Source organism: Chaetodon auriga, chromosome 2, assembly GCF_051107435.1.
Source record: "Chaetodon auriga isolate fChaAug3 chromosome 2, fChaAug3.hap1, whole genome shotgun sequence".
NCBI classification, from domain to species: Eukaryota; Metazoa; Chordata; class Actinopteri; order Chaetodontiformes; family Chaetodontidae; genus Chaetodon; species Chaetodon auriga.
The window spans coordinates 4254118-4280507 of record NC_135075.1 but is presented as its reverse complement, the minus strand read 5'-3'; the positions used below and the strand labels follow the sequence as shown (position 1 = coordinate 4280507).

The 26390-nt window shown below is 42.0% G+C and overlaps 2 protein-coding genes across 3 annotated transcripts; one reads left to right on the top strand and one right to left on the bottom strand.

The window, feature by feature from the left end:
- Positions 1 to 2097: 2097 nt before the first annotated feature.
- On the bottom strand, positions 2098 to 17178 carry ptpdc1a (protein tyrosine phosphatase domain containing 1a). 2 transcript variants are annotated; one of them, XM_076750672.1, is made up of 10 exons: positions 16973 to 17178; positions 13376 to 13471; positions 10779 to 10950; positions 10358 to 10438; positions 10013 to 10131; positions 7613 to 7750; positions 6412 to 7532; positions 4442 to 4627; positions 3377 to 3487; positions 2098 to 3293 (listed from the first exon to the last, which is right to left on the bottom strand). In XM_076750672.1, exons 2-10 carry the CDS (start codon positions 13461 to 13463, stop codon positions 3180 to 3182), a joined length of 2130 nt encoding a protein of 709 aa, XP_076606787.1. In that variant the 5' UTR covers positions 13464 to 13471; positions 16973 to 17178; the 3' UTR covers positions 2098 to 3179. The 2 variants fall into 2 exon arrangements, with proteins under 2 accessions (XP_076606787.1, XP_076606779.1); XM_076750664.1 differs by lacking the exons at positions 13376 to 13471; positions 16973 to 17178 and adding an exon at positions 11091 to 11421.
- A 4296-nt stretch (positions 17179 to 21474) lies between these two features.
- Positions 21475 to 24677, top strand: barx1 (BARX homeobox 1). Its single transcript, XM_076750270.1, has 4 exons — positions 21475 to 21927; positions 23115 to 23406; positions 23705 to 23789; positions 24229 to 24677. The coding sequence occupies exons 1-4, from the start codon at positions 21726 to 21728 to the stop codon at positions 24394 to 24396; spliced, it is 747 nt and encodes a 248-aa protein (XP_076606385.1). The 5' UTR covers positions 21475 to 21725; the 3' UTR covers positions 24397 to 24677.
- Positions 24678 to 26390: the final 1713 nt, after the last annotated feature.

The following is a 26390-nucleotide window of genomic DNA, read 5'->3' as shown; positions in this document are numbered from 1 at the left end:
TGCTCGGAGCTTTCATTTGCTTCCAGTCACCTACAAATTAATTACGTCAGCATCCTAATAACATTGATTTTGGGGTTGATCTAAAACAGCTGGTTACATCGGGCTTGTCTTGGTAAATACTTGAACATATATCGTTTTCTCTCGAGGCAACAGCCGTGCTGCTCTCTACATTACAGCATCATATGACACTACACATTATAACAAAGAAATACTTTTACACGGTGACTAACTCAGACCATCACTGCTTCTGTGCACTACGCGTGCACGCGTACGGAACCAGGTCGGAGCAACACCATCCCAGAAAAACATAAAAACTCGTTTAAATACAAGGTTACTCTAATATGTTGATAATTGGATTGTCTTTTAATCGAGGAGATTCTACGGAATTAAGCAACGTTTAACGTTAGACAGAAATTCAGCATTTCTACCTAACACTGGGAATGGACCGACACTCCTTCAGCAGGCAATGGACGCTAGCAAGCTAGCTAGTTCTACTAATTAGCCAACGTGACTGGGCATTTAAAAATTCTAACATCGTATTTGGATATTTTCATCCATGGGAAAGTTCTACAAAATGTAGCAAATAAAAACATATCTAAAGTGCTCTATGTGTTGCATCACACTATAACAACTAGGCTGGTTAACCATTCCTTACAACTTGCTAGCTAGTCCCATCGAGCTAAAAGCTAGCTCGCAGCACGTTCCCGCATGGTTGTCCAGACAAGCAAACGTCGGTATAAAGTGCAGTAGCCTTCTCTCCCGCTACAAAATAATACCAGGTGTTGTTGTAAAGTGTTTTAAAGAATACGTCTACCGACATTAAGGTACATGCATTCAAAAAAAATGAATGATTACTACAGTCTACCCACCTGTCTGCCATGTCGAAACGCTCCTCCACCCTGTGACTGATTCTTCTTCGTGGTTTGTTGGCGCATTTTGGATGAGGCTCATAGTGCGCATTACTTCCCCCTCCTGTTTCGGAGTGGGGACTACAGCAATAACTCAAACAATGTATGAATAAATGGATAATTATTTCATAAATAAATACATGTGGAGTAATTTCATGTGCAGAACATCCACATTGATTTTCAAGATATCTGCTTGATTTTCTGACACAAAACGTTATCAAGGTCATCTCATTACAAACTTGTTTCTTTGATATTTCCTGCAGTGAATGACAAGATGTTTGAATGATGTTGGGGTTTTCTCCAGAACCCCCTGTTTGTTGTTCAAAAATGAAATCCTGTTACAATTAGTCAACAGATTTAAAATGAAAAGTCACACTGTAAATGCAATGTCATAGGAGTAGGGGACAGGATGATAAAAAGAAAACACTCAAAATGCCAAAGCTTGAAGAAAAACACTTGAATTCAGTACAGGGTGCCTCAGCCAGCTGATGTTATTGACCAATGTTAAATGACAGACATAACAGTGTCAGGATACACAGTATGTCAGCTGTCAGCATGCATCTGTTGGCCATCAGCATTCATTAGCACACTGATACACACTGGTAGTTTAGTGTGTGTATACTATTGCTTGTTCATGAACTTTCGTAAATGCTAGTTCCTGCAGTTTCAATTGATCAACCAGCAATTTCACTGTTTAACTTTTGTATATCATTATTATCATTAATATGGTCATATGCTGTACATCAAGCCTGGTCAAAGTCTAATAAGCTCACAGAGGGACGTGTTCCATGAAAACACCAGATCATCATGGTATGGCTTTAAGGAACAATGACTGATGTTAGCTAATTACTTAGGGATGATGTTCTATAGTGTGAATCACACAACGTTCACATTCATAAGATCCAAATCAAGTTGAATTCACATATACAACTGCATGCCCTGCATGTATCAGGCATAATAATGTGCAAAAACAGTTTTAGAAGTTAAGGTCTGAAGATGACATTCATTTGTAAAACAGCACACGTTTGAGATTCAATGATGAATGAATGAAATTCGGCATGAAATGAGTTTGATGTTGTAACAGTTCGGCAACACCAGGAGGCACACTTTCCTTTCCTTTCCTTTTTCAGGTGGATGTTGAACTGCTCATAAGATTCATCCATGAACAGACTCACACCGTTCACACAGCTTGCAGTAAGTCGTGTTTAATTCTGTAAGAAGTAGCCCATTGTAACAATGAAAAAAATAGTGCTTGTTGAAAATTCAACACAGTACAATGTCTCACGTCCGTCACGCCGTTATTACCATCAGTGGTCCACATTCAGTGCGTCTGCAGATCTACTGTACATTACATTGCGTCCATAAACGAGACATGTATGAGGAGAGAGGCCACTGACTCGTCTCAACAGCTACCCACACACACACACACACACACACACACACACACACACACACACACACACACACACACACACACTGACGGTACACGCAGCAGCATGACACGGAGTCCTGACTGAGGCCATTTGAGTTGAGGCAGAAAACATTTTGCTAAATGCAACAGTGGAGGCAGATTGATGTTTTACACATGCATGTACAACAGAACAGTACAGTGAGAGGTTTTTGGTGCACGCAGTATTAAGGACAGAATATTGATTGGAAAAGCAAAAGCACTGTGGCCTGTTGAATTTGCATTGCTATAACAATAGCCACAGTTTGCAAACACCTTACATTCTACATGAACAAAGCAGCCTTTCAATTTGTCATCACGTTATAGTTATTAAACCAACTGCTGCATTTCAAATAAGATCTGAATAAATAAGACACATTATAGCATCTGCACAGTGTAAAAACATATTTTGGTTTAAATAAGATCCCCCCCCCCACCACCACCACCACCCAAACAGCTTTGACAGCTGACTTATACATTAAAATAACATTCCATTAACATCATGAGAACGTCTCTCAGTCATTTTCCTACCAACAAACACATATTAAGAGCAACATCTAGTCCCTCACAACTATTACAGTAAAACAGATGACAAAATAAATGCGTTCAAACTGAGCACAGTGGCACATTAACACAGAGAATGGCAGTGCTTAGAGTCTATTAAGAGCTTTCGAGAAAAATGAAACGCTAAACCTTCAAATGACACGATCTTCAAATATCTTAAAGACTAAAGATTGGCAGATCTCAGCAGTAATGCCCAAAATTGAGAGCGAAACCCCGTTTCTGAATCTCCACTGTGTCAGGCTGGTCTTGTCGAGGCTGGATCAGAAGTCTTCATCCTCCTCCACAGCTTTGTCACACAGCTCATGAAGAATGGGAGTCAGGATTTCTTTCAGGGTCGTGTACAAAGACTCATTCTTCCCTGAGGCAGGGTCAATCTGGAGAGAACAGAGGACACCGATTCATGCACGCAAAACACACATCTTAATATATTCAGTATACACCTCGTGTTAATACTCACCTTAGTAAACACTTTTATTGTTTGGTTGAGAAAGCGACTCTCCACTTCTTCAGGCACTGGCAGGAGATGAGCAGCACAGTCGAGGATGCACAGCAAAGTGAGTCTGTGGCCCTGTCAGTGGGAAGGAGAAGGGCGGACGATCAGTGAACATGACAACATGTCTCACACTTAGATTTTTAGAGTTCAGTTAAAGGCAATGCCAGTATCACATAAATCATATGGACGAAAGGCAGTCCAGTGACAAGCTAAATGATATGAAATGCTAAATCACATATGTGAGCTAAGTCATCACCACCAGTCCACATGAAATACTGTGGACGAGTGCTGTTTACCAATCTGAAAAGACAACTAAACACAGCGCTGTGTCATTTCTGACAGCTGCAGTGTCTATCAGCCACCTTGCTAAACATTCTCCTGGTGGCTTTAAAAGGCAAGATGGTGACAGAAGTGACAAGGTTGAGATGACTGCAGATTACCGCTGCACAAGAAACTACAGAAAACTATCTTTTGCAGTTTCATACAGTGTTTCTACAATTAAAAATGTTCACTTCTGGATGATTGCAGGTCAAAAAACATTTCTTTTGTCCAAACTGTACAATATATAACTGTACAATATATAGCAACCCTGACTGTGTTTTGACAATCTATTCATCCTAGAAAAATAATTATGTTTAATTAAGTTGAAAGGCAGTTGAAATAGACATCTCTTTCAAATAAAAACATACAATAATCAGTTGAAAGATGTTTTTCAGACTTTTTCCAGTCTGCTCAGAGCTGGAGTCTCACTGGTTCTGTCAAACACTTTGTAGCATTTTCTGTATGAAACAGTAGAAATCTGGAAAAATGGAAGAGTATCTCTCCAGAACAGGCTGTCAGTGGAGGCTGCCCAGGACATATACTCTGAGAACAACCAGGATAAAAAGATAAAATCTGAACCATAATCAAGTTTAGAGTGTTACTGGACACTGAGCTGAGCAGCTGTCTGAAACAGAGCTGTGTGTAGAGTGTCTGTTATCATTGTTTGCTTCAGACACTGATGTTGTGGAAGATATTTAACCCACCTACCTTTTCCAGCGAGTCGAGGGCGCTCTGTGGGTTTACATTCTTCTCACTGAGGCCTTTTATGTCCTCACTGCTGATGACTGGATCCTTCAGCTGTTCCAGCCACGACCACATGAGACTGGACAGGACCAGAGGATCTCTCTCCATGCACAGCCTCTCCCACGCTCCCTCTCTGGAGTTCAGCTCTGTCTGCACATCACAACAACCAGCACAGTGAAGGGGTGCTAGGCAAAACAGGCAGGTCTAAAGCAGGGACTAAAAATGTTTGCGCTCTGTCTGGTATGCAGTTCATTGATGAAAAATGAGCACAGCAGTCAATTAAGGGTGTGTGTTTATGGTTGGGATTTTCAAAATCCTTAAACAAGAGTTCACCAGTAAACAGTAGCTCTGCTCAGTGGAAACTCTGCTGTGCCAGTCACACTGAAGGCTTAAATGCAACAACAGGATGCTGATTTCCAGGAATTACATCTTGAGGTGTGAAAGGGGGCGTGTCCAGCACTGGATGTTACATTTTCACCATTTTTATCAGAAGTATAATGGAGATGATGATTAGAGTTCTACTGTATCTCATGCTATCAGTATCAGTGTCTCATAACACCACATTTCTCAAACATCCTGTTGCACCTTTTTGGAGAAATGGAAGTTATCACTATATTGACATTTATGATTCCAGTGAATCATATCCAGTGAGAGACCTGCTGTCTTCACTTAGAGACTCATTTTCCAGAGAAGCACAGAGGACTGATAGAGAGCTTCATCACATGATGCAACAACAATCACCTGAAGATCAGCAGAACCAATCAGCTTGTGGTGGACTACAGTGCTTCAAATATGGATGTTGCTGCAAAAAAGCTACAAACTGTAAAACTTGGCTGCTTCACACACATCTTCAACCCGACAGCACAGAAGATCTAAACAATCAGCACAGTTTGAAGATGGACACCCAAGATTAGTGTCACCAACTCAGTATCTGACCAAATGTGAAACATGGTCACAGTCTGCCCTTCTGTTCCTGAGGTCTGGTGTTGAATAATGAACTGAAAAGTGTTTCTGTCTGAAGGTGACCTTTGACTTTTTGGATATAAAATGTCATTGCTTCATCATTTTCTCCTATGAGACATTTGTGTGAAATTTGGTCATAATCAACATGAATTCTTGAGTTATGGCCAAAAAACGTTTTCTGTGAGGTCACAGAGACCTTTGAACACCAAATGTAATCAGTTCATCCAAGATTCCAAGTGAACATTTGTGTCAAATTTGAAGAAATTCTCTCTAGGCATTCCCGAGACATTGCCCTGACGAGGCTGGGATGGCTGGACCACAGCTGTCTCTTAAAAAGTCCCTGAAGGGGCGTTCCCATGACATCTGATGTGGTGGCACACCAAGTGAGACGACATGCAGACGCTGGCAGCCTCCTCCATATCTCAACAGTTATGTAGTGATGATTTATTGACATTAAGGGAACAGTTCACAATTTTGGGAAATAAGATTATTTTTCTTTCTTTCACAGAGCTAGATGAGAAGAGGAATAGCACCCTGTCCGTTATATGACATGAAGCAAGAACCACCAACTGGTTATCTTAGCTTAGCATGAAGACTGGACACAGGAACACGGACGGCCTGTCCAAAGGTCGAGTTTTCCTCTTGCCATCACTCCCAAAGCTCACGACTTCACATACTGTATGCACTGTGTTTAATCTGTACAAAAACACAACGCACTGGAGAGTTACAGATTATGTTTTGAACTATTTTGTGATGGACCACAGTGACTTCCTGAAGACAGCCATTAAAGTGAGGTTGCCAGGCAACTAGCTGAGACACCAGGTACATGACCATATTATAATGGTCATGTCTTAAGAATGCAGGTAGGTATAATACTAGTCCAGACTTGTGTCCCGAATAACAGCACAGACAGATGGGCTTTGTACTGCGACACGTTACTACATCTGAGAGTATCTTTTGGAGTACTCTACCTGCCACAGTGACACCTTGGAGGTGAGATCCTTGTCTGTCAGGTCCATGGCCAGAGCTCTGGCCACCATCAGGCATCTGTTCTCTGGGGAGAACTCAGACTGGAGAGCAATGAAAGGAACCTCTGCGACGTCCCCTCTCTCTGCTCCACCCACTGACACATCCACATCCGGCTGCTCCTTACTGGTTACCAGTTTGCTCTTGGTTGGTAAGGCTGGCAGTGTGGCGTGGCAGTGGGATTTTCCTCCCTGCTCAGACAGATCTAAAGACCAACTCTGATGGCCCCTGTGTAGCCGCTTTTTTAAAAAGGTGGATCCCATGTCTTGCTGTGCTTCTGTACTGGGGTCCTGAATGCTGCTAATAATGTCCTGAGGAGAGAGGTCATAAAATGTGGGAGGGAGACAGGCTGTAAGGCTGCTGTGAGACAGGGAATGTCTGATCCCCCAGTTGATTGGTTTGTTGCTCTTCAGATTTCCTAAATGGTGCAGCCGTGGTCCAAGTTTGTGAAGGACAGAATCGCTGCAACTGAGCCTCCTGTTGTTGAACAGAGAGGATCTAAGAGGGCTTTCTACATTCTGCTGCCTCCACAGGGGGTCAAGCTCGTTATCACTGGCGAGAGGTTGATCATGAAGAGGCCTGGACTGCAGAGCAGCTGGGCTGAGAGGTTGAGATGAACAAGGTGGAACAGGAATCCCTTTCCCTCTCATCTCTTTCCCGAGCTGCTGAAGAGCCTGCTGGGACACGGTCTTCTCCACCTCTGCAGTGAGGTCGGGGATCTCCAGCCACTCCTCCTCGATCACCACCTGTCTGTTAGCTGCAATGTCAACGAGGAGCCTGCACACCAGCTGGACGATCTTTGGCACATTCTTCATCTGTCGAGCCTCATAGCCGTGCAGCAGGTGGCGCTGCCGGGTGAGGTACTGGGACAAGGTGACGGCACTCGCTTTGGGTTCCGCACAGGAGAAGACGCTCCGCAGAGGAACCAGGAACTGAGCGAACTCCCTGACACACAGCAGCTGGCCTCTGGTCTGGATGGAATTGGGTCTCTTGGCTCGCACAAACAGGATGGCTTGGTCAGCGTTCATCCGGGATGTGAAAACCAAGTAACAAGCCAACAACACACCTACATGTGGAAATAAAAGAATGATATTTTACGAGCAGAAATGAGGATTTAAACACTTCTAAAATGCTGCTCTTACAAACCTGTTCTTCCAAGACCGGCATGGCAGTGGACAGCCAGCTTCCCCTCTTGGACAGCAAAGGACATGACTTTCACCATGTCAAGGATTGTAGTCAGAGATGCCACCCCATAATCCTTCCACCCAAAGTTGTAGTAATAAACTGAAATGACAAAAGCCAGAAGATTTTCTACAACTTTTTTCACACATACCGCATCACTGATTTAATGTTCATTACACTCAACTTTTCAACATCATTACGGTGGTTGTATGAGGGAATTTATGAGACTCTTCTTACCCACCGTGAGGTGAAAAACAGCTTGAAAAAATGAACCTATATGGTAAGAATTTCATTAACATCATCAAATGAGCTCTCTCACTTTATTTCCTGGTTTATGGAACAGACTGTATTTTCTTTGTACCTAAGAATAATGATAATGTAACAAAAATATTGCAGTGATTTTAGACAGTGGAATTTTATTTCTCTATTAGCATGTTTTACCTTATATCAATCTGACAGCATTCAAAGCAATCTGTTACAGATTGCCCTCGTAACATGTACGTGAAAGTGACTGTGACAGGAGACGTAAGACTGACATGCTAACTTGCTATCACGTGTATATAAAGGGGTACATGTCTAAACTTGAGAGTGAAGGACTGTGCATAAAGACCTTCAGCAAGATAACAAGCCGGTGTTTGTACTGGAGGCTTCATGCTGAGTGTCAAATGAAACATAGCACTATTCAAAATGCAGCTGATGCTTTGATGAGGTGACATGGGAAAAGATCTCAGGAGAGCTTGTTAGGAAGAGAAATCAAGATTGCCAACATCCAAAGACGTTAACACGTTCCTCTGTGAATACTTGGTTACTGGGGACTGTATCACGTTCCAGATGTAGGCAAAACACAAACAGTGATGGTTAGAGGAGAACGTGAAATCTACCTCAGTCTCTCATGTAATAACTGCTATTCATTCTGTGTAACACATCATCTGTATCTGTTCTACATCTGAACAGACACAGACTGAATGTGCTCCAAAGAGACGACTTCTCTTCCATTTCTTTTTTTTTTTTTTTAATTTTGTTCCCCCTTCTATGTCTCCTTTTATATATTCTTGATACTATTGCTGCTGCCTGTAACACCCTAATTTCTCCTACAGGTGATTTATAACATCTTATCTTATCTTATTTCCAGTCATGCAGTCATCTACATCTTGTACTACAAATGTGGAAAGAGCTCTACTCTTCATCAGGGATTGGTTGCAGCACTGATTCATAAATTCATCTACAATGTAGTTTACAATCTGTATTAAGTGCTCACCACATTCTGAGCAGTGAATACTACATCTAAGGCTCTCACTAATATAAATGTCTTGGTAGGAAACATCTCCAGTTGCATCCAATCAGAGAGCAATCGATAATGTAAACACAGAGGTCACAGTGTCATCAGAGGCTGAAACAAAACTTCATTCAACAATGGTTTTAAAAGGGCCAGTGGCATCTTAAACAGGGCCAAAGGGGTCAAACAAAGGCTTTGCTGTCATTTATGTACGCAAACAAGTAATGACTGAATACAGTTTGGACGAAGAAACAGCTTTTCCATTTACCTACAGGACATGATTGGACAAAGTCATCTATTTTTGTTGTAACACGAGCTTGATATTTGGGTCATATCATTGTGTCACTGTCTGAATGTACTTTAATATTACATAAGGAAAACGACTGAAGCTTCTGTAGAATTATTCTGGGCCTCTTTAATCAACACGAGGAAAAAACTGATGATGTTGATTCATTATGGCTCTGAAAATGTAATTTACAACATAATTAGACTATATGTCGATCCCACTTTTACTTTATGAGTCGTGGACAGATCAGACAGCTACCACGTCTCATAACAGCTCAGTGTGAAGGTTTCATCAAAGACATGTTCCAGATGGATGTTGGAAAGATGGAAATGCATCAGTCCAAAAGACATAGAGTAGCACAGTAACTATGTCAATAAGCATCCTGTGGAAACTCTCAGGCTCTGTCCTCTATGAAGTTAAACTTAGCCATTCTTGCCACTTGAGACTTTGATTTCAACTCATATGATCAAACAGACCAAGCATGTAGGAACATTTATTTGATCTCTAATCAGGTCAATCACAGTTCAATCAAGCGATTTGTGTGGGTGTGGGCTTTTCCCCCAGTGCAATAAATGCATAAGCTTCTTGTCAAATAGAAAGTAATGTGGGCATGGCCCTATGATTAGATCACATCCTTCACATCACCATACACATATATATCCATCGCCTAATGTGTATTTCATGGATTACATTCAGGATTTAGTTTTTTCCTCCCATTACGTACCTCTACAACTACATATTTGATTGGTTTGTGTAAGAAGATTTCCAGCATGTGCTGGTGAGGGTGGATACAGAGACTCACTGCCTGCCTCCATGAAGGTTTCTGGTCGATAAGTGAAACCGCTCTCCTGCTCCAGCGCGTTGCCACAGCTGGCATGTTCGCCTGGCCGCTGCAGGTTGATGACCGTCTTCAAACCACACCTGAGCACAGCAACAGCTCCGTGTCAGTGTACAGAGTAATCCACACAGTACGCCACAAGTCAACACAACACACAGATCACAGCACAGTGACAAGTGACATCACTGCATGAGGAGCAAACATTGACCAATCAATCACTGTTTCACTGTTAATCTCAGTGTTAATAAAGAATCAAATAAATCAGACATTTAAAATCAAATGAGGTGTGGAAGAAGGAGACTACTGTACCTTTGGAACTGTTCAATTAGATTATATTTCTCTATGATTTCAGTAGAAGGCCTTGCCATAGCTAGCAAGTTGTCAGTAATCCTGTATGTGAAAAATATGACACGTTAGGGGGAGATGATAGATACAGCAAAATCATAGAAAATAAATGTTGAATTAGGACTGTTTAGCACGGTTAAACACAACTTTAAAGAGCTCAAGATACAAAGGGGCCTGAAAAAAAACACACACACACAGTGAAACGAAAAGATCTCACTTGTTCGGTGATGCCAATTGAAAATCAGATCACAGTGCAAAGCAAAAACCAGGACAAAAGTATTGACTTTTCATGTAACGACTAATATGGACGTCAGTGACCCGTGCTGACCGAGCACAGCACTAACACTGATGGCTGCATAAAAGGCAGCAAGACTGACTAACGTACCAGGACGAGTAGAGTCCTCTAACGGCTTGCTCCTCATCACTCCAGCGAGAGGGGTTCTCGTATTTACAGGCTTTCCCTCCACAGGCCATGGAGCACTGCATGTGACCAGGGATGACATGCCTCAGGGTCTCCCCCATCTTGGTGTACTTTGCTGTTGGGACCCTAGCATTGGCTGCAGGGAAAAAACAAAAAAAAGAAGCACAAGAACAATTTGACAATACTCCTCAGGGCTTAGTGCATGCTTTCCTTGCAGCTGAGCTCACTATCAAACCCCAAAATGCAAAACACTAGTTATTTCTTCAGCGTGGTTACATCTCCTGGTCTTGCGTTCAGTGGGAGGCTGAGGCTGGTTCATGCTGACGGCCACCATGACTCTGTGGGAGGAGGCGGAGAGGATCTCCAGGGCAGAGCTGCGTCTGCGCTGCAGGACCTTCAGCAGGATGTCCGAGGCCGAGTGCCTGCGGTTGTGCCTCTTCACGCTGCCCGTCACCTCCCCGGCTATGGAGTGCCGTCCTCGGTGTAGTGGCATCTTACAGCGCGGGCTGTGCTGCTGCCTGCACTGTGAGCATCACTGTACTAACAAGGACTGCTGGTTCAACAGCTCTGTGCCCGCAGTGAATCATCACTCAACAATCACCCGTTGGCAAAGAGAGGCAAATGCAACCTATTAGTTCATCAGCAGCATTTGAAGTGTCACCATGGCAACCATCTCCAAAGTCGTCAGTGGGAGGTAGATGGAGGTGAATGTTGCACACACAAAGTACTCACAGACACACAGACACACACACACACACACACACACACACACAGATCTGAGGGAGGCGGCTTATAAATGAAAGAGGAAAATGGTGAACTCGCTTGCTTACAAGGCCGTACATCTGGTTAACACACAGCGAGCACATGTGTTCACAATCAAACACCTTTTCTGCTTTGGACAGCTTTTGGATGTGACATTTGACTAGATAACACAATGAACAGTGTTAACATCACATCTTTTTGAAAGTTTGTCCCATTATTTTCATCCAATAAAAAAAACTTTTTCATTGTTTTTGCTATTGATAAATTCACATTTTAGTGTAGAAACTGCTAACAATCATTGTAACAACATATGCTTGAATAGTTATCACAGGCCAAAATAATACAAAGGAACTGGATTGTTTGATGCACTTGGAGCACATATATTTCACTTGTCAATAACAATTAAGGTTGTATTATAAATAAACACGTTTTTGTATACCTGAATATTAATTCCAGAAGAGCTCTAACAATGGGAGAAGATGTGTCCATTGGTTTAAGACTGGACTATGCAATTGTAATATTGTAATATTGTAATATTGTAATATTGACATTGTGCTTGAAGCCCTCTCCACAATTGAGCAGCTAGTCCTCCATCAAACTGAAGCCAAAAGGTGAGATGATACTGCTGCCTCCCCGAGGCTGTCAGTGTGTGAGAGCAGCAGGCGGACTGACAAACAGCAAAGATGAGGGAGGGCTGCAGCAGCAGACAGCATGACATCGAACGTTTTGACCACAAAATAAAGCTCACCGAACATCAACCGAATTCACCAGTTCTCCTGTTTTCTACGTGCGAGCAGGTTTTCATTGACCTGACTTAATATTCAGTCTTACAATCAGAACCAAAGGAACACTACCTTTCTTCTGCAATTAAGATTAAAACATTTTACACAAATAACACTTTCATCATGTGACAGGGTCTGACACACCTAGTCATTTACCTATTTAAGGTTAGAATCAGTCGACTTATCCTCCTACTGTTACATATTTTTTTCTAGGCTGTTGTGTAGTAAACAGGCAATGATGATGATCAGATGCTCTTTATTTAGTCACATAATTAACTTTAAAGATCAACCCAGGAAATTGGCTGCAGAGAAGACAGACCGTCAGAGATCCACACCAAACCTATCTTAACCTTTCCCTGATGGCAGTGATATGGGCAAATTCTGACTATCAACATCTCCAACTCAGATTGTATCGCAAACACATTCATTACTGAAAAGATACAAATAAATGCAAAAAATATATTTGTAAATACCAATCAGGTCTGCCAATACTGAAACATTTATGTCTTTTGAAGAGGCATGACTGTTCCCTGGCCATACTATCGACCACATCCATGATGGCAGATAACCACCAGCATCAATACTAAAAACATAATGGTTTATGTTTTAATGATGGAAGTGGAGTGGATGGATGTTAGTTCTCATCACATACTTTGGCAACAATCCTTGTCAGATAACAGACCTGCTGACCTTTGAAATATACTTTATCCATGTTGTGGACTTTGCACTCAAATTTATAGTAAACCTAACGTACAGCTGTATACACAACGACTCATTACAAATAAATCACTTTTGTCTGTTTAACCTGAAAGTTTTGCCCTGATGCTAAAGCTGGCCTGCAAACTGCCAGCCTATGAGCCCTAACCAAAAATCTTGTCTGACTGCCTACCAATTCTTAATTTCAACATGATATATAATTAGCTTTATTCAGTCAAATTTTCAAATCTGCAGTCTAAATGAAGAGAAATAAACGCGGCAGCTTTTCTTGCATTGTGTTTGAGTCGTAAGCTCGCCTACCTGTCTCCATCTCTGCGTTGATCTCTCCACTGTGGGCTCCGCTCATGGAGTAAGACAAGTCACTCAGTATGCTGACACCAGCTGCCATGGCAGGGGCTGAAAGGTGTGAATAAACATTGTGTGTCAAAGGCAGATAAAAAAAAACAGCTTACAAGCAGAAGCTTAAACAGTCACAAGGCGCACACACAAATGAGATATGAGGAGCGTGAGCGGCGTTGCCTGGCAAGATAACCCAGGGGAGTGAGGGAAATGTGCAAACTGAGCCACCATGCCGGCAGCTCGTGTGTCAGTCTGACCACGGCACCTCTGGGAGCAGGTGGGTGTGGCCTGGGGACAACAGCTACGAGCACAAACCCAAGATCCAAGGTGCTGAGTTACAAACCGCACTGACTTCAGCAGTGCCTGAGCAGGCCAAACAGACAGGCTTCAAGATGAGTGCCATGGCATCATCACACTCTGCTACAACTTCATCCAATATGTTAAACTACATATGAGAATTTAGGCACAATCCTCCTATTTTATCAGTCTGATGTCACACTTATCAATTATTCAAGTGAAAATATCCACCTGCTATTGTGCAGCCTCAGAGCAATACTTCTTGACTTGCACATCTGATTTATGTACCTTGATATCAGCGTTGTCACACACAGACATCCCAGAGTGTCAGTTTAACTCAGGGAACCAACTGTTTCTCGCGTTACACCCAAAGCTCTAATGTGCCTCCTCTCTTGCGCTAACTGGGGTTGCAGGAGTGAAACTCTGCACCTTTACAGCTCCCTGCTTCACTGTGGTCCATTAACAATTGAGCGAGGTCCTTGTACTTCACATGCTGACTTTTTGATGGGCTAATGATTCACTGACCTTTGCTTTTTCCTTCCTCTTTGATAAAGTCAATTAGAATGCTTAATCAAAGAGCAAGGAGTCATATAAGGTAAAGTTTCACTTGTTAACTGATTTTCCCCTCTTATATAATGTAATCTTTAGAGCAGTGCACTCATTTTGGCAACCACTGGTCTACAACATGGTAATGTCACTATGTGTTTTTAGTTATTTGAACACATTATTTTTGTTATTTTCTTCAACAAGAAATTCTTATATTTATGTCACACAAAATATGATGTGCAGAAACTGTCTACAAATCTCATTTTAAACAGGTATTTGTCTGTACAGATGTTACGAGTGACATTAACCATGTTTCTGTTCTATTCAAGGGTCCCAGTAAGATAAGACAGAGTGACAGTGAGCCAGCATTCACAACACCAGGATCCAAAAGTGAAGTTGCTCAATGAAACAGATTATTCACACGAATAACTAATACCAAATACCACAATAACATTTCTGACTGATTTTGAAACTGAACATTTTAGTAATTTATACTAAAAATGTACAATTTCCAATCAAACCACCTGTACATAAGTATTTTTGCATATAGAAAAAATTTAATACAAGAACGATGGTTTTCATTATTTAAGGGCCAATGTCTGAAAAATACACTTCATTCTACTATAGCTGTGTTAGTGTTTTATCTGTTAATCATGATTTCCCTATAAAAAGATGATAAACTGCAACTTCACAAACAGGTCACATTTAGGTCACAGTGCCACTCCTGGTTAAGAGTAAAGCTCCTGTCATCTATGAATAATTGATGCTGTAAAGTTAGAGCCTGTTTCCATCCACAGCTGTTTTTGGACTTCTTTTACACTGTAATCCACACGTCTTGTTACAAACTAATACGGCACCAAAACCTAGTATGACACTGGCTGAAGTGTCTCCAACATTACAGCCGGAAAGCAGGCTATCCAATCAGTTCAGCAGACTGTCCCGATGGAGCCCGACACCACTTGGCACTGTTTATAGGAAGCTCTTGATAATGAGCTGGTGAGTGAGAAGGTGTTCTTCATGACAAATGTGACGTATGTGCATCAAGTATTAATACGGATATGAAACTGAGCTAACGTAGACCACAAATAAATCTCTTCACTCAATCACTTACAAACTAACCAAAACACTTCACACATTTTTTGGTGGCTCCATAAGCTCATTCCACTGGGAAGCCGGTGTGTTGGTGGGCATGAGAGGTGGTGTGAAGGCTGACATATCTTTCAGAGACGCTGCTAATGAGTGTGGGATGTGAGAGTCATTTCCACTCAGTGTGCTAACAAAGAAATATGGCCAACGAGACGGTGCTTCTTACACCACGTTTAATCTGTGACAATGTGTCTGAGCCAGGGATCCTAATGAGACCACAGGCAAACCAGCAGAGCACAGAGCCTTCACAGCGCTGCAGCATTGCTGCCTGTCAGTGCTATTAACAAAATCCTCCTCCAAGCCTGGACCACCAAGATACAGAGTACCTCCTGTGGCTCAGGAGGTAGAGCAGTGATCCACCTATCAGAAGGTCGGAGATTCAATCCCTGCCCTCAGCAGTCTACCTGTCGAAGTATCCTTGGGCAAGATACTGGCCCCCAAACTGATCCCCATGCTGTGCCATCAGCGTGAGTGACTGTGACCAAGTATGGTGACATCGTCACAGTTTCCCCTGTCTACAGGCCGCTGGAAATAGGATATTCTTCACCCTTGAGGTACTTTTCTGAAATGTCTGTTTTCAAGTGACCTGAAACAGAGTTTGCAGGTTTACAAAGGGCCAAAATGCATAGGAAAAAAAGATCTTTGTTTCAAGAAATACCAGAGTACATGTGGACTTGGCCTCACATGCCCACAGTCACCTCCCAGCACCAACTGATAGCATCACCTCACACAAGCAGCCACCAGCTGAGGGGTCTAATGAGACCAGAAAATTGAAAATGAAATAGCAGGCCTCATGACAGCAGTAAAGAGCAGAATCAGAGCTGAGGCTTAAAAAAAAAATATCCAAGAATGTTTTAAAACTTTTCCTTTAAAACCACATATTTATGTCCGTTAAATGATCAAAACAGGGCTAGTAGCTTAATCATCTGTTTATAGGACTTTTCCGCAAAATGTCTGCAAAATAGTGCAAAGTTGTGAGTGAAACTGTTTCAGTTGTGGATTCGACTCAGTGCAAAGGAAGGTAATGCTGCACAGATGAGACTCCATCGCCTGGAAAACAACAGGATTTTTAACAACAATCTAAGGTGCGTTAATAATCACTCCCTTATGTGAGTGTCAGTGATGGCTCCTGAGGATGTGGCGGTGTCTACAGTGGAGTAGATTTCTGGTGATGAGTCTACTCTCGCGGGTTGGTTAATTCTGACTTCCTCTCACCGCGTGCCGGCAGATACAAATCAACGTGTGGACACTCGATCAGCTAACAAGCAGCTGTCTGACTTACGTGGTACACTAACGTCAGCTCTCTTATTAAACTCACGTAACGCATAAGTCATAAGTAAATCAGTTTAAAGCTTACTGACATTGCCTTAGTTTTACTGCCGAGTTTGAAAATCACAGGGTTTCTTTTGACGAGGACAGACCAACGTCAACTTCTTGTGTCCGTAACATTGGCCCTGACGTGGTGTGTCTGGTGCTGATGCTGCAAGCTGAAGGCTTAACGCTAGCTAATTAGCTTACTGCAATGTATTAGCTGAAGCTAGCATGGTGGCTAGGTAAGGCCTAACTTACCGTTTCCCTGTCGTCTGAGTCCGGGGCTGTCTGTACAATATTATACACAGTCGATTCATCGCTCTAAAGCCATAGTTGTTTCATCGTTGGCACGTAGTAAACCGGGATTTTCCTCTAGCCACATCATTTGGTCAGCTAAGTGCCGCTAGCTTACTAGCTAACTTAGCAACCTGACATGTTGTCATGTAGAATGGTACAATTGTGTCACGTGACCGCACAGCGCACAGGCAGGGCATGAATCATCGTATGATGGTGGTGAGGGTGCATTCATTTTAACAATGTGTCGAATAATACGCCTCTTGACAGTTTTTTGTATGAATTACGTTGCTTTATTATTATTATTATTTATTTTTTCCCCACAGGACACTGAATACAAGATTTTCCCTGGTCTCTGATGCTGAAAATCTGTATTCATATATTCATACTATTTTCTGCCACACAGCTCTGTAATAATTCTTCATCTTTGTTTTGTCAGTTTTTACGTGTATATTTTCTTTTGCACTCGTTTGTATTATTAGCAGTAGTTGTAGTAGTAGTAGTAGTAGTAGTAGTATCATTTAAAATGCCAGTAGTCCATACTTGAAAAATATTGTGTCAATTAAAGATTCTTTCACGGACTGCGTCTATAAAATTGCAGTTTATAATAACCTTATCCTTTTTTTGTTCAATGGCAGTTTAATGCCAGTGGTTCTTTGCCCCCATGTAGAATTGTCCATTGCAATCCTGACACAATTAAGGAATAGGCCTCTGTAACCACATGAAGGTGAAGCACAGTTTCCTCGCCTTGTTTTTGTACGTTTTTATAGGTGGTTTTGAATTCCTCCATAAATGGCTTTCAGAGATTAATTTCTCACTAATCTTTGAAATAACCAGAGCTCAGGCTGAACCACAAACGGACACTAAAGATCCCAAAGACAGAGAGAGGGGTCTGCTCTCTCTTTCTCTGAAGTCCTCTGGTGCAGCCTAGTGGCTGTTTATGTAGATGGTGATGTTGAACAGGAGTCTCAGAACGACAGAAAATTTAACATTAAAAACTGCTAATATTTGATTGATGAATGCATTTATGCAATATCTGAGCATTACCAATGACCACATATATCATCCATCCATCCACCAACCATCTAAACATTTGTGCCTACAAAACACTTTAAAGCTTGATCTATCAATGTCAGAGTGAGAAAAAGAGATAACTGTTCCAAATAACATCACTTGTTAAATAAATTCTTCCTTGGTGCAAAACATACACTGCAGTGCAAAAATAGTATATTAAGTCTGACGACAAACAGATATTATGGCTACTTTCGAGTTCAGTGTACAATCGCAGCATGATCATCCATAATCATATTCAGAAATACAATAAGTGCATTGATCTGATTTACTTGAATTTCATGTTAAAATTCCATTTTTTGGTGTTTTTTTGTAGTTAAATATATATATATATATATATAGCATTTGGATTAGACTTGTTTGTTGTTAACACAACACTGGCATGGAAGTTAGTTTGTTGATAAAGACTGTGAGATGTGGCTAAAAGTTTTAAGAGAAAGATGCTTTGAGTTCAGATGATGTCGTCACACATAGCGTGCATGCATATATTGTTCCAGTGACAAAAATGAGCTCCTGTGCTTCAGTTAGTTACACTTTATTACACTCCCACTGCTACAGTGTAAGCAGGCAAATGATACAGAGGTAACAAAAAATGCTAAATACATAACATTATACAAATAAATAAATATATATATATACAACCAAATTGACAGGAAACATAAGCTTCTGTAAAATGTGTTAAAATCTACTCAACCAATCAAAAGTTTGGCATCGCCCATTATTTTGGTGTTTTTCTTCTTTCCTTCACTAATGCTTATTTAAACATAGATAAAAAAACAGTCTAATTCACAAACCAAATGTATTATTTACAGTTGAAATAGTTTTTTTTCCCTAAAAGAAGAATTAAACGATTCAAACTTCCATTTAGTTAATGTCCTCAAAGTGTTGCATGACAGGACAATACTGCTGTAGCCATTACCCTTCCATTTTAAATTTGTTTTCCCATCCAGAAAAGCACAAGTTAACCTGATCATTATAGAACCACTATGATGCAACTTGGCTCTAAATATTTTGGGAGCCCGTCTTTCTTTGGGCCTTCTGCAGTCTGCTCAGTGGTTAGACTGAATATGTCTAAACTGTGAATCGTCAGTCCATTATGTTCAGCTGATATGCAGTCATCCACTTCCAACAGTGCTAACCCAAGACTAACCTTCTGTGCTGAAGTTTTAAGACTAGCTCTGCTGAAGCAACATGCCTGTTAATTCCAGCTTTTTATAGGCATTATTGTGCACTCCATTGAAACAGGAAACTATTGAAATCTGAACAGATTTTCATGCTCTAAGCTTCCAGTTTATTTTACTAAAGGCTGGTGATTTCTCATATTCCTATTAAACTGTTGCTCAGAGGTTCTTTCTGCCTCTTCTGTCTCTGTCTGTCCTTTCAATCTGGAACCATAGTACAGCATTTTGTTCTCCATGTACAAAGACCATTGAAAAATATAGAGCAGTCCTTTACCAAATCAAGCTTTAGAGGCAGACATTCCCACACTTTTGAACAGTGGTGTAATGTCAAAGATATCAGGAATGTTACTATATTTCTGCAACGCAGCTGATGGTTCTGATAAAATGTACACAGTCTGCTGTTCATAGAGTGCAGAGGTATTTAGATGCAGTGTTGGCATTGGCTCCAGATGGTAGATCACAAGGTTTATGGCCTAAATGAAAGAAGCTGTTGAAGTGGCAGGCAGTCACCTCTGGGGCTCTCAGTATGGTGAGTGGGGAAGCACTGACAGAGAGGCTTGTTTGTTTTAATAAAAAAGGTAATAGCTTTATTCTCTGAAACCTGATATGGTGCTGTTGGGAATACATTAATTCATACTATAGAGATGGTACTGACCATCCTCTGGCAGGGATCTCCCGTTGCAATCTTGCAAGTGACCACCAGAGGAAGATATATTCCAACAATGTTCATTCAGCTGCTGATGACCACACACTTGTGGGGCATCATGTTGAGCAGCTTGAGTAAATCCATAATTGTCCCTCACTACTTGCTCCTGAGTATTTGGTTGCCTTGGCAGAGTGCATGTGAGATGGAAAGAACATCTTCAAGGCTGCAAATGAACAGACAGACCTTTTACAGTGTGTTCCACAAAACATGGCTTATTGATTATGATTCACAGGAATGATAATTTATCATTTGCAAATATATCACTAATGACATCTCATTTCAATATGAAAAGGAAATCATTGGATTTAAACTTCTAATCTGTTTTTGCTGTCCTCAGAAACCCGACTTCATGTTACACCTCATGGCCCAATACACGTTCTTTCGAGTATTCATTAATTTACATAGCATACAAAACATGGCCGAAGAGATGTCACAGCAGTTCCTGCTCCCATACAGTCTGTTGTACACTGTAACATATTTTAAAGAAAATAGTCAAGCAAAATTGAAAAAGTAAAGAATCGAAATAGACCACCATCCTGGACGCATTCAAAGGTTCTCTGAGGCATTCCGCTCCAGAGTTGATTTTAGAGGACCAGACCGTCTCTCAAAGCAGCCCTGAGACATGCTAAAAATATGCTGTGGGAGATATTAAGCAAGTTTGAGCCAAATAGTCAAAGGAAAAAAATTCCAGAGGTACACTGGCGTGGGTTTTTTGACCTCTAGAGTGAAATATTTCCCTTCGGTGGGGACTGACAGACTGCAGCGCACCGACACCATCAGCTGAGGTTTGACTTGTCTGCAATGACGTTGCGTCATATATACAACATCTAGGCAATAATTACCTCATATCACATCATCGCTTAGTGTTGTATAATCCGGCAAAACAGCACAATAAAAGCCGACAGGCCAAATTTTGATTTCTTGATCATATGTCCGCTTAATGTAAATTCCTGTGAAATTACTGGCTTCAATATGCAAATACAACGTGGCTAATGCGTGCATTAAGCATTTAATGTCCTGATAGAATCAAATCCTAATACAAGCATGAAAACGTATTTGCACAGATCTATTTTATCATGTTAGAATTGCAACTTTCCTGTTAACCAGAACTTCATTTGTTGCATTAACGGCTTCACATCATCATCGTCATCATCATCAAGCTGCTGCCCTCTGGCTCGCAACGTCACCTGCAGGATATTTAAAATGTCCGTCCTTTCAGATCCTTATTTTCCTCCCTTTTGCATATAAATCCATGCACAACATGTGCGGCTTTGCATGTAACTTTGACTCCGTGAAGGCACCGAGCAGACAAACCCTGTGAAGAGGTGGAGCTACGACGAGACTCATAAAACCCAAAGCTTATTCCTCAACTCACTGCCAAGGTGACGCGCTCAGCGGCTGACAAATAGCTCATACCTCTGTGGTTCACACACATACATACACACTCACGGTGGGCATGACCTCGGCCGAGCTCGGGAGTTTTTGGTTAAAGGTTCGCTTCCAGATTTCCTCTCCAAAAAGAAGTCAACCTGGGCAGGACTAACGCGTAAAGCCCGCAGAGGACGCACAGGCGCGCAGAGAAGTCGGCTACCTGCTTTTGATAGTTTGTGTGATCCAGAACCTGAGGATAACTTTGCTCTCTTGATCTCCGGACTATAGAAGCACTGCAGAGGGAATATGACAGCTGTCTTGGGCCACTGAAGGAGTGATAATCGGGGTACGCGCTTGGTGTCTGTTCAGGTGATCGCACGGCCAGATTATGCAGCATCCTTTGGACATGGGGTCGCATTACTATCCTCCGGAAGTTCATCCCGACCACAGGACTCATCGCTACAGGAGTTTCATGATAGAGGAGATCCTAACTGATCACCCAGAGCACAAAGTGTCGGCTCCGGCCGGAGAGCTCCTTAAATTCGGAGTGCATGCTCTCCTGTCCGCCCGGCCTTTCCCGAACCAACTGGGTAAGAGAGGCTGCTGTAAAAAGATGAAGTGCTCGGGTGGCTGTCACTGGTTTCATGCTGGAAAACTGTAGGAAGATAAAAGCTAATAATATAATGGATTATTATGAATAATGGTTACATAGATTTGAATTTAGGATTGTATTTCATCGCAAACATCACAGTGAGTGCGTACTTTGCTCCCGTCCCTTCACACGCAGAGTTGTTTTTTAGAATCTAATGATGTGCAGTAATTCAGGAGAAGTGGGATATAAGTGACATTATGGAGTAAATGTCTCAGGAAATAACTATACATCCAATTCAACTGTGAAGTAGTGGAAGTGTTTTTATTAAGTGTTAAGAAAAACACGTTAAAATATGCCAATATAATATTTGTACGTTTTTAATTTGCGTATGTAAAATTTGGACTCCCTTCAGGCTCAGCAGTGCAGGCCCAGCGCTCCTCGGATAAAAAGAAAAAATCCGATATGATTTGGCGAAGTTACAGTATTTACTCACATCCCAGAGTAGAAACAATCTCTATTCCACTTTAACACTTTATGTGGCCAAAGCGTGTTTAAGCCTTCAAATTGTGATATTGCGCGGTTGTTTTCTGTCATATGAATAACCAACTCAAAACCAGAGCACCCGCTCAAATAGTTTTTCTGCTGTAATTTCACTTACGTGAAGATGAGCCTATTTTTAATATATTCCAGTCTGTGTGAGAAGGGCCCGGTACGGCACATCACATGTTTGGATTTGTTTAATGACTCACATTACCAGCCCCATTTGAATTAAAGACGCAAACAGAAATACATACAAATACATAGCTCATAATTAGAATAATGACATCACAATACCAAGGTCTTACTCGGTCTAGGCGGTCCCGTTGTTGTTGTTTGGTATCATGTGGAGCCTAACTGCATGTTCACATGCGTTAGGAATATTTTCCCTCATTTTATGTCAGCTGCATTTGTGAAATTGTGCATCCAACAAGCTCCTGAACTCTGACCTGAGGAGCCAGTATTGGTGCATATCCTATAATCACATCTGGGATCAAACATTGGCTGGGAGCTCATGTACTGCTGATCCCCGCTGCTCTCGCGTTCCTATGTGAAGGTAGCCTAAACTAAAAACACCTTTCTAAAACCTCCGTGTGTGTGTGTGTGTGTGTGTGTGTGTGTGTGTGTGTGTCTCCTCTGTCCCCTTAGTGCTAAAAGCCGACCAGACGAGCCTCCTCAAGTTCCCCATATCCCCTCTGTCCTGCTCGCTGAGCTCTCCGCTCGGCTCTCCGCTGCTGTCCGCGGCTCCGGGCATGCAGATCGGCGCGGCGTCTCACCACCTGCCGCTGGACCTGCACCTCCGCGGGAAGCTGGAGCACGGAGCCGACGGAGGCAGCAAGACCAAGAAGGGCCGCCGAAGCCGCACCGTGTTCACCGAGCTGCAGCTGATGGGCCTTGAGAAACGCTTCGAGAAGCAGAAGTATCTGTCTACGCCTGACAGGTGGAGTTTGGAGTCTGTTTATCAGGCATTTCGACCAGAAAATAAAGGCTGCATTTTTAAAAAAAATCCATGTGTTTTTTCAGTATTAATTTATAATCACATAGAAATTATAGTCCCCTATGAATTAATACTTAAATGACTTGAATGTTATAATTTATTTGCTCTGAATTATTCGAAGCAGCTGAGAATCTTTAATCATTTGCGCACACTAAAAAACAAAAAAAAAAAGACACTTTAAAAAGAAAAATCCTGAACTGTATATTAAAATGTTTGATTTTCTTCATGCTGTTCCTCACAGAATAGATCTCGCTGAGTCTTTGGGTCTCAGTCAGCTGCAAGTGAAAACATGGTACCAGAACAGAAGGATGAAATGGAAGAAAATTGTAAGTAAACTCGTTCTTCTTCTTCTTCTTCTTCTTCCTCTTCTTCTTCTTCTTCTTCTTCTTCTGATGATGATGATGATGATGATGATGTGGTAGTGGTTATTTTATATGAGGTTAGGCCGACAGCAACAATACAAACAACAAGAAGAAAGAACAGCAAATATTTTTGCTTTGTATTATTTGAGCAGATGATGGTGGAATGGGTCAGCTGCCTCCATGCTGCATGCAAAAGGATCAACTACTTTTTTTGCAGGAATAGTCCACCTTTTTTTTAGACTTATAAGAAATGGATATAATATGAATTTGCTTGAGTGTTTAGACACAAGCACTGCGTAAATAAGATGTCTGAGGTTGTCTGTGGGGGTGTGATGGTTTATCTCTGAATAGAGGTCGGTCACGCTTCTTTTTGTTCAAACTTCTGCTCATGTTCACCCTGCAGGTGTTGCAGGGAGGAGGCCTGGAGTCACCGACGAAACCAAAAGGCCGCCCAAAGAAGAACTCCATCCCCAGCAGCGAGCAGCTCTCTGAACAAGAAAGATCCGCCACTGACGCCAACCCCCCGTCCGAAGGCTCGAGCTCCCACTTAGACAGCACTCAGGAGGAATGACCCGGCGCGGCCCGCACATATACATGACTGTCCGCAGCAGCTCTGTGCGGATCTTTTGGATGGGGCCACGCTCCAAAACGGCGCGGAGAGGAAGTGCTGATGCTTCGGGAGCTGGACCGTGTTGTGCAGCCTCCAAAGACCCGCGGGGCGCGCAGAAACCTGAACTGTACAAGCCAACATCCTCCAACAGCTGTTGTCGTAGCCCCACCATGCACTCCCTCATGGTGAACTGACCGCTGTTGAGGAGGGAACTCAAACCTTTGCAGTAGGTCCACCATTTATATTCTATGGATCCACTCACTCGACTGTTCTGCATTCCTTTGTGTACCTATGCGATGTTTAATTATTAAATATATTTTCACTAATACTGTTTTCTGTTTATTATAAAGCACGAGCTCATGATAAGGTTTAAATACGCTACGTACATGATGATGATGATGATGATGATGATGATGGCGGGTCATCAGTCACACAGTCTTGCTTTCATGGCTCTGGGCCTAATATTGTTACATACCATCACAAGACCATGTCTTTGAGGGTCCTGACGTGTCTCGGTGTATGAAGTGATGTAGGCCAGCAATCCAACACGACGTTGGACTATCCTGACTGAATGTTATCATCGGGTGATTTGGCAGAGACATGCGGTTCTTGTTAGGATGTGCACCCACACCCGTGTCGGTACTACTGTTCATTACGCTGCCTGAAACAAAGCAAGTGATGAAAAACGGAGAAAAGGATATTTATTTTCTTAATTTCTATGATTCTAAAAAAAAAAAGAAAAAGAAAAAAAAGAAGGGTTTCATTTTGTGCAGCAAGGCAACATGCTGAATATTTACCTGAGGTGTGGCGATGCTAGATTTCTTGAATCCAAACTTTTAGAAGAGCCAAAAGCTGCCAAGTATTTTAATGTAATTGAGTATGTGTTATTACGGCGGAGCCTAAATAGTATTATGTTCACAGCTTCGCTTTATTTTATTTAGAACACATGTTATATGAATATGATTGTAAAGCTGGAGTCGTGTTTGAACGGAGGACAGATCGCTGTGTTACAGTATATTCCTGCTGGGATGCGTTCGTGCTTCAGCAGTGACATGAAACCTCCTCATTTATTTTATTGTTTTGTTTTCTGATCTTGTATCCCACAGAATTGTTATTTCTCTGTCTGAGCAGTGGCTAGAACATTTCTCCAGGCATCTGCTAGATACTGGCAGCCTGTTCAAGCCTGCAGGTTGTCTTTTGGTGCGGCTTTTCCGTTCAGACGCGGAGTTTTTCAGGGATATCGATGAAGACAGGAGAAACGACGGCGCTGAGGCGTTCAGGCTCAGTAAAAAAAAAAGCAGGAATATATGGAAGAGGGCTCTCTTTTCAATGAAAAGTTGAAAACAAAATGAAGCGATTTGCGTACGTGGCTACACTTTGCAGTCTATTTTAAGCAACCTATGTGTCCTTAATGGAGGGAAATGTCGAATTCCATCCTATTAATGCAGATAGTGAGTTCCGTGAGGCATTTGTGTGTGTGTGTGTGTGTGTGTGTGTGTGTGTGTGTGTGTGTGTGTGTGTGTGAAAGTGCGACGAACACCTCTTCACTCATTAAAAGTAGTAATTAAAGAACATGGAGACCTACCACCTTGAAACGAGCGCGTCTCGCTGAGTGAAACCCACAGAGGCCTCCTCTTACAAACTTTCATCATGTCCTCATGGACCAGTGTGTGTGTGTCCGTGTGTGTGTGTGTGTGTGTGTGTGTGTGTAGGAGTGTGTGCAGCACAGAGCGCTGATACTGCAGTCTGCGGCCTTAAGGTCCAACAGACACCAAGTGAGCTTTAATAGACGCCGTTCAATCATTCTAACACGATGACATTTGACTCATTACAGACACTCTGCTGAAACATACAGCAGCCACACTCTCTCACTGGCTTGTGTAATATTGGTTCTTGGAGAATTTGGTTTCTGGCTTAGTGTTTGAAGTTAACAGGGACTCAAATGCGTCTGCCGT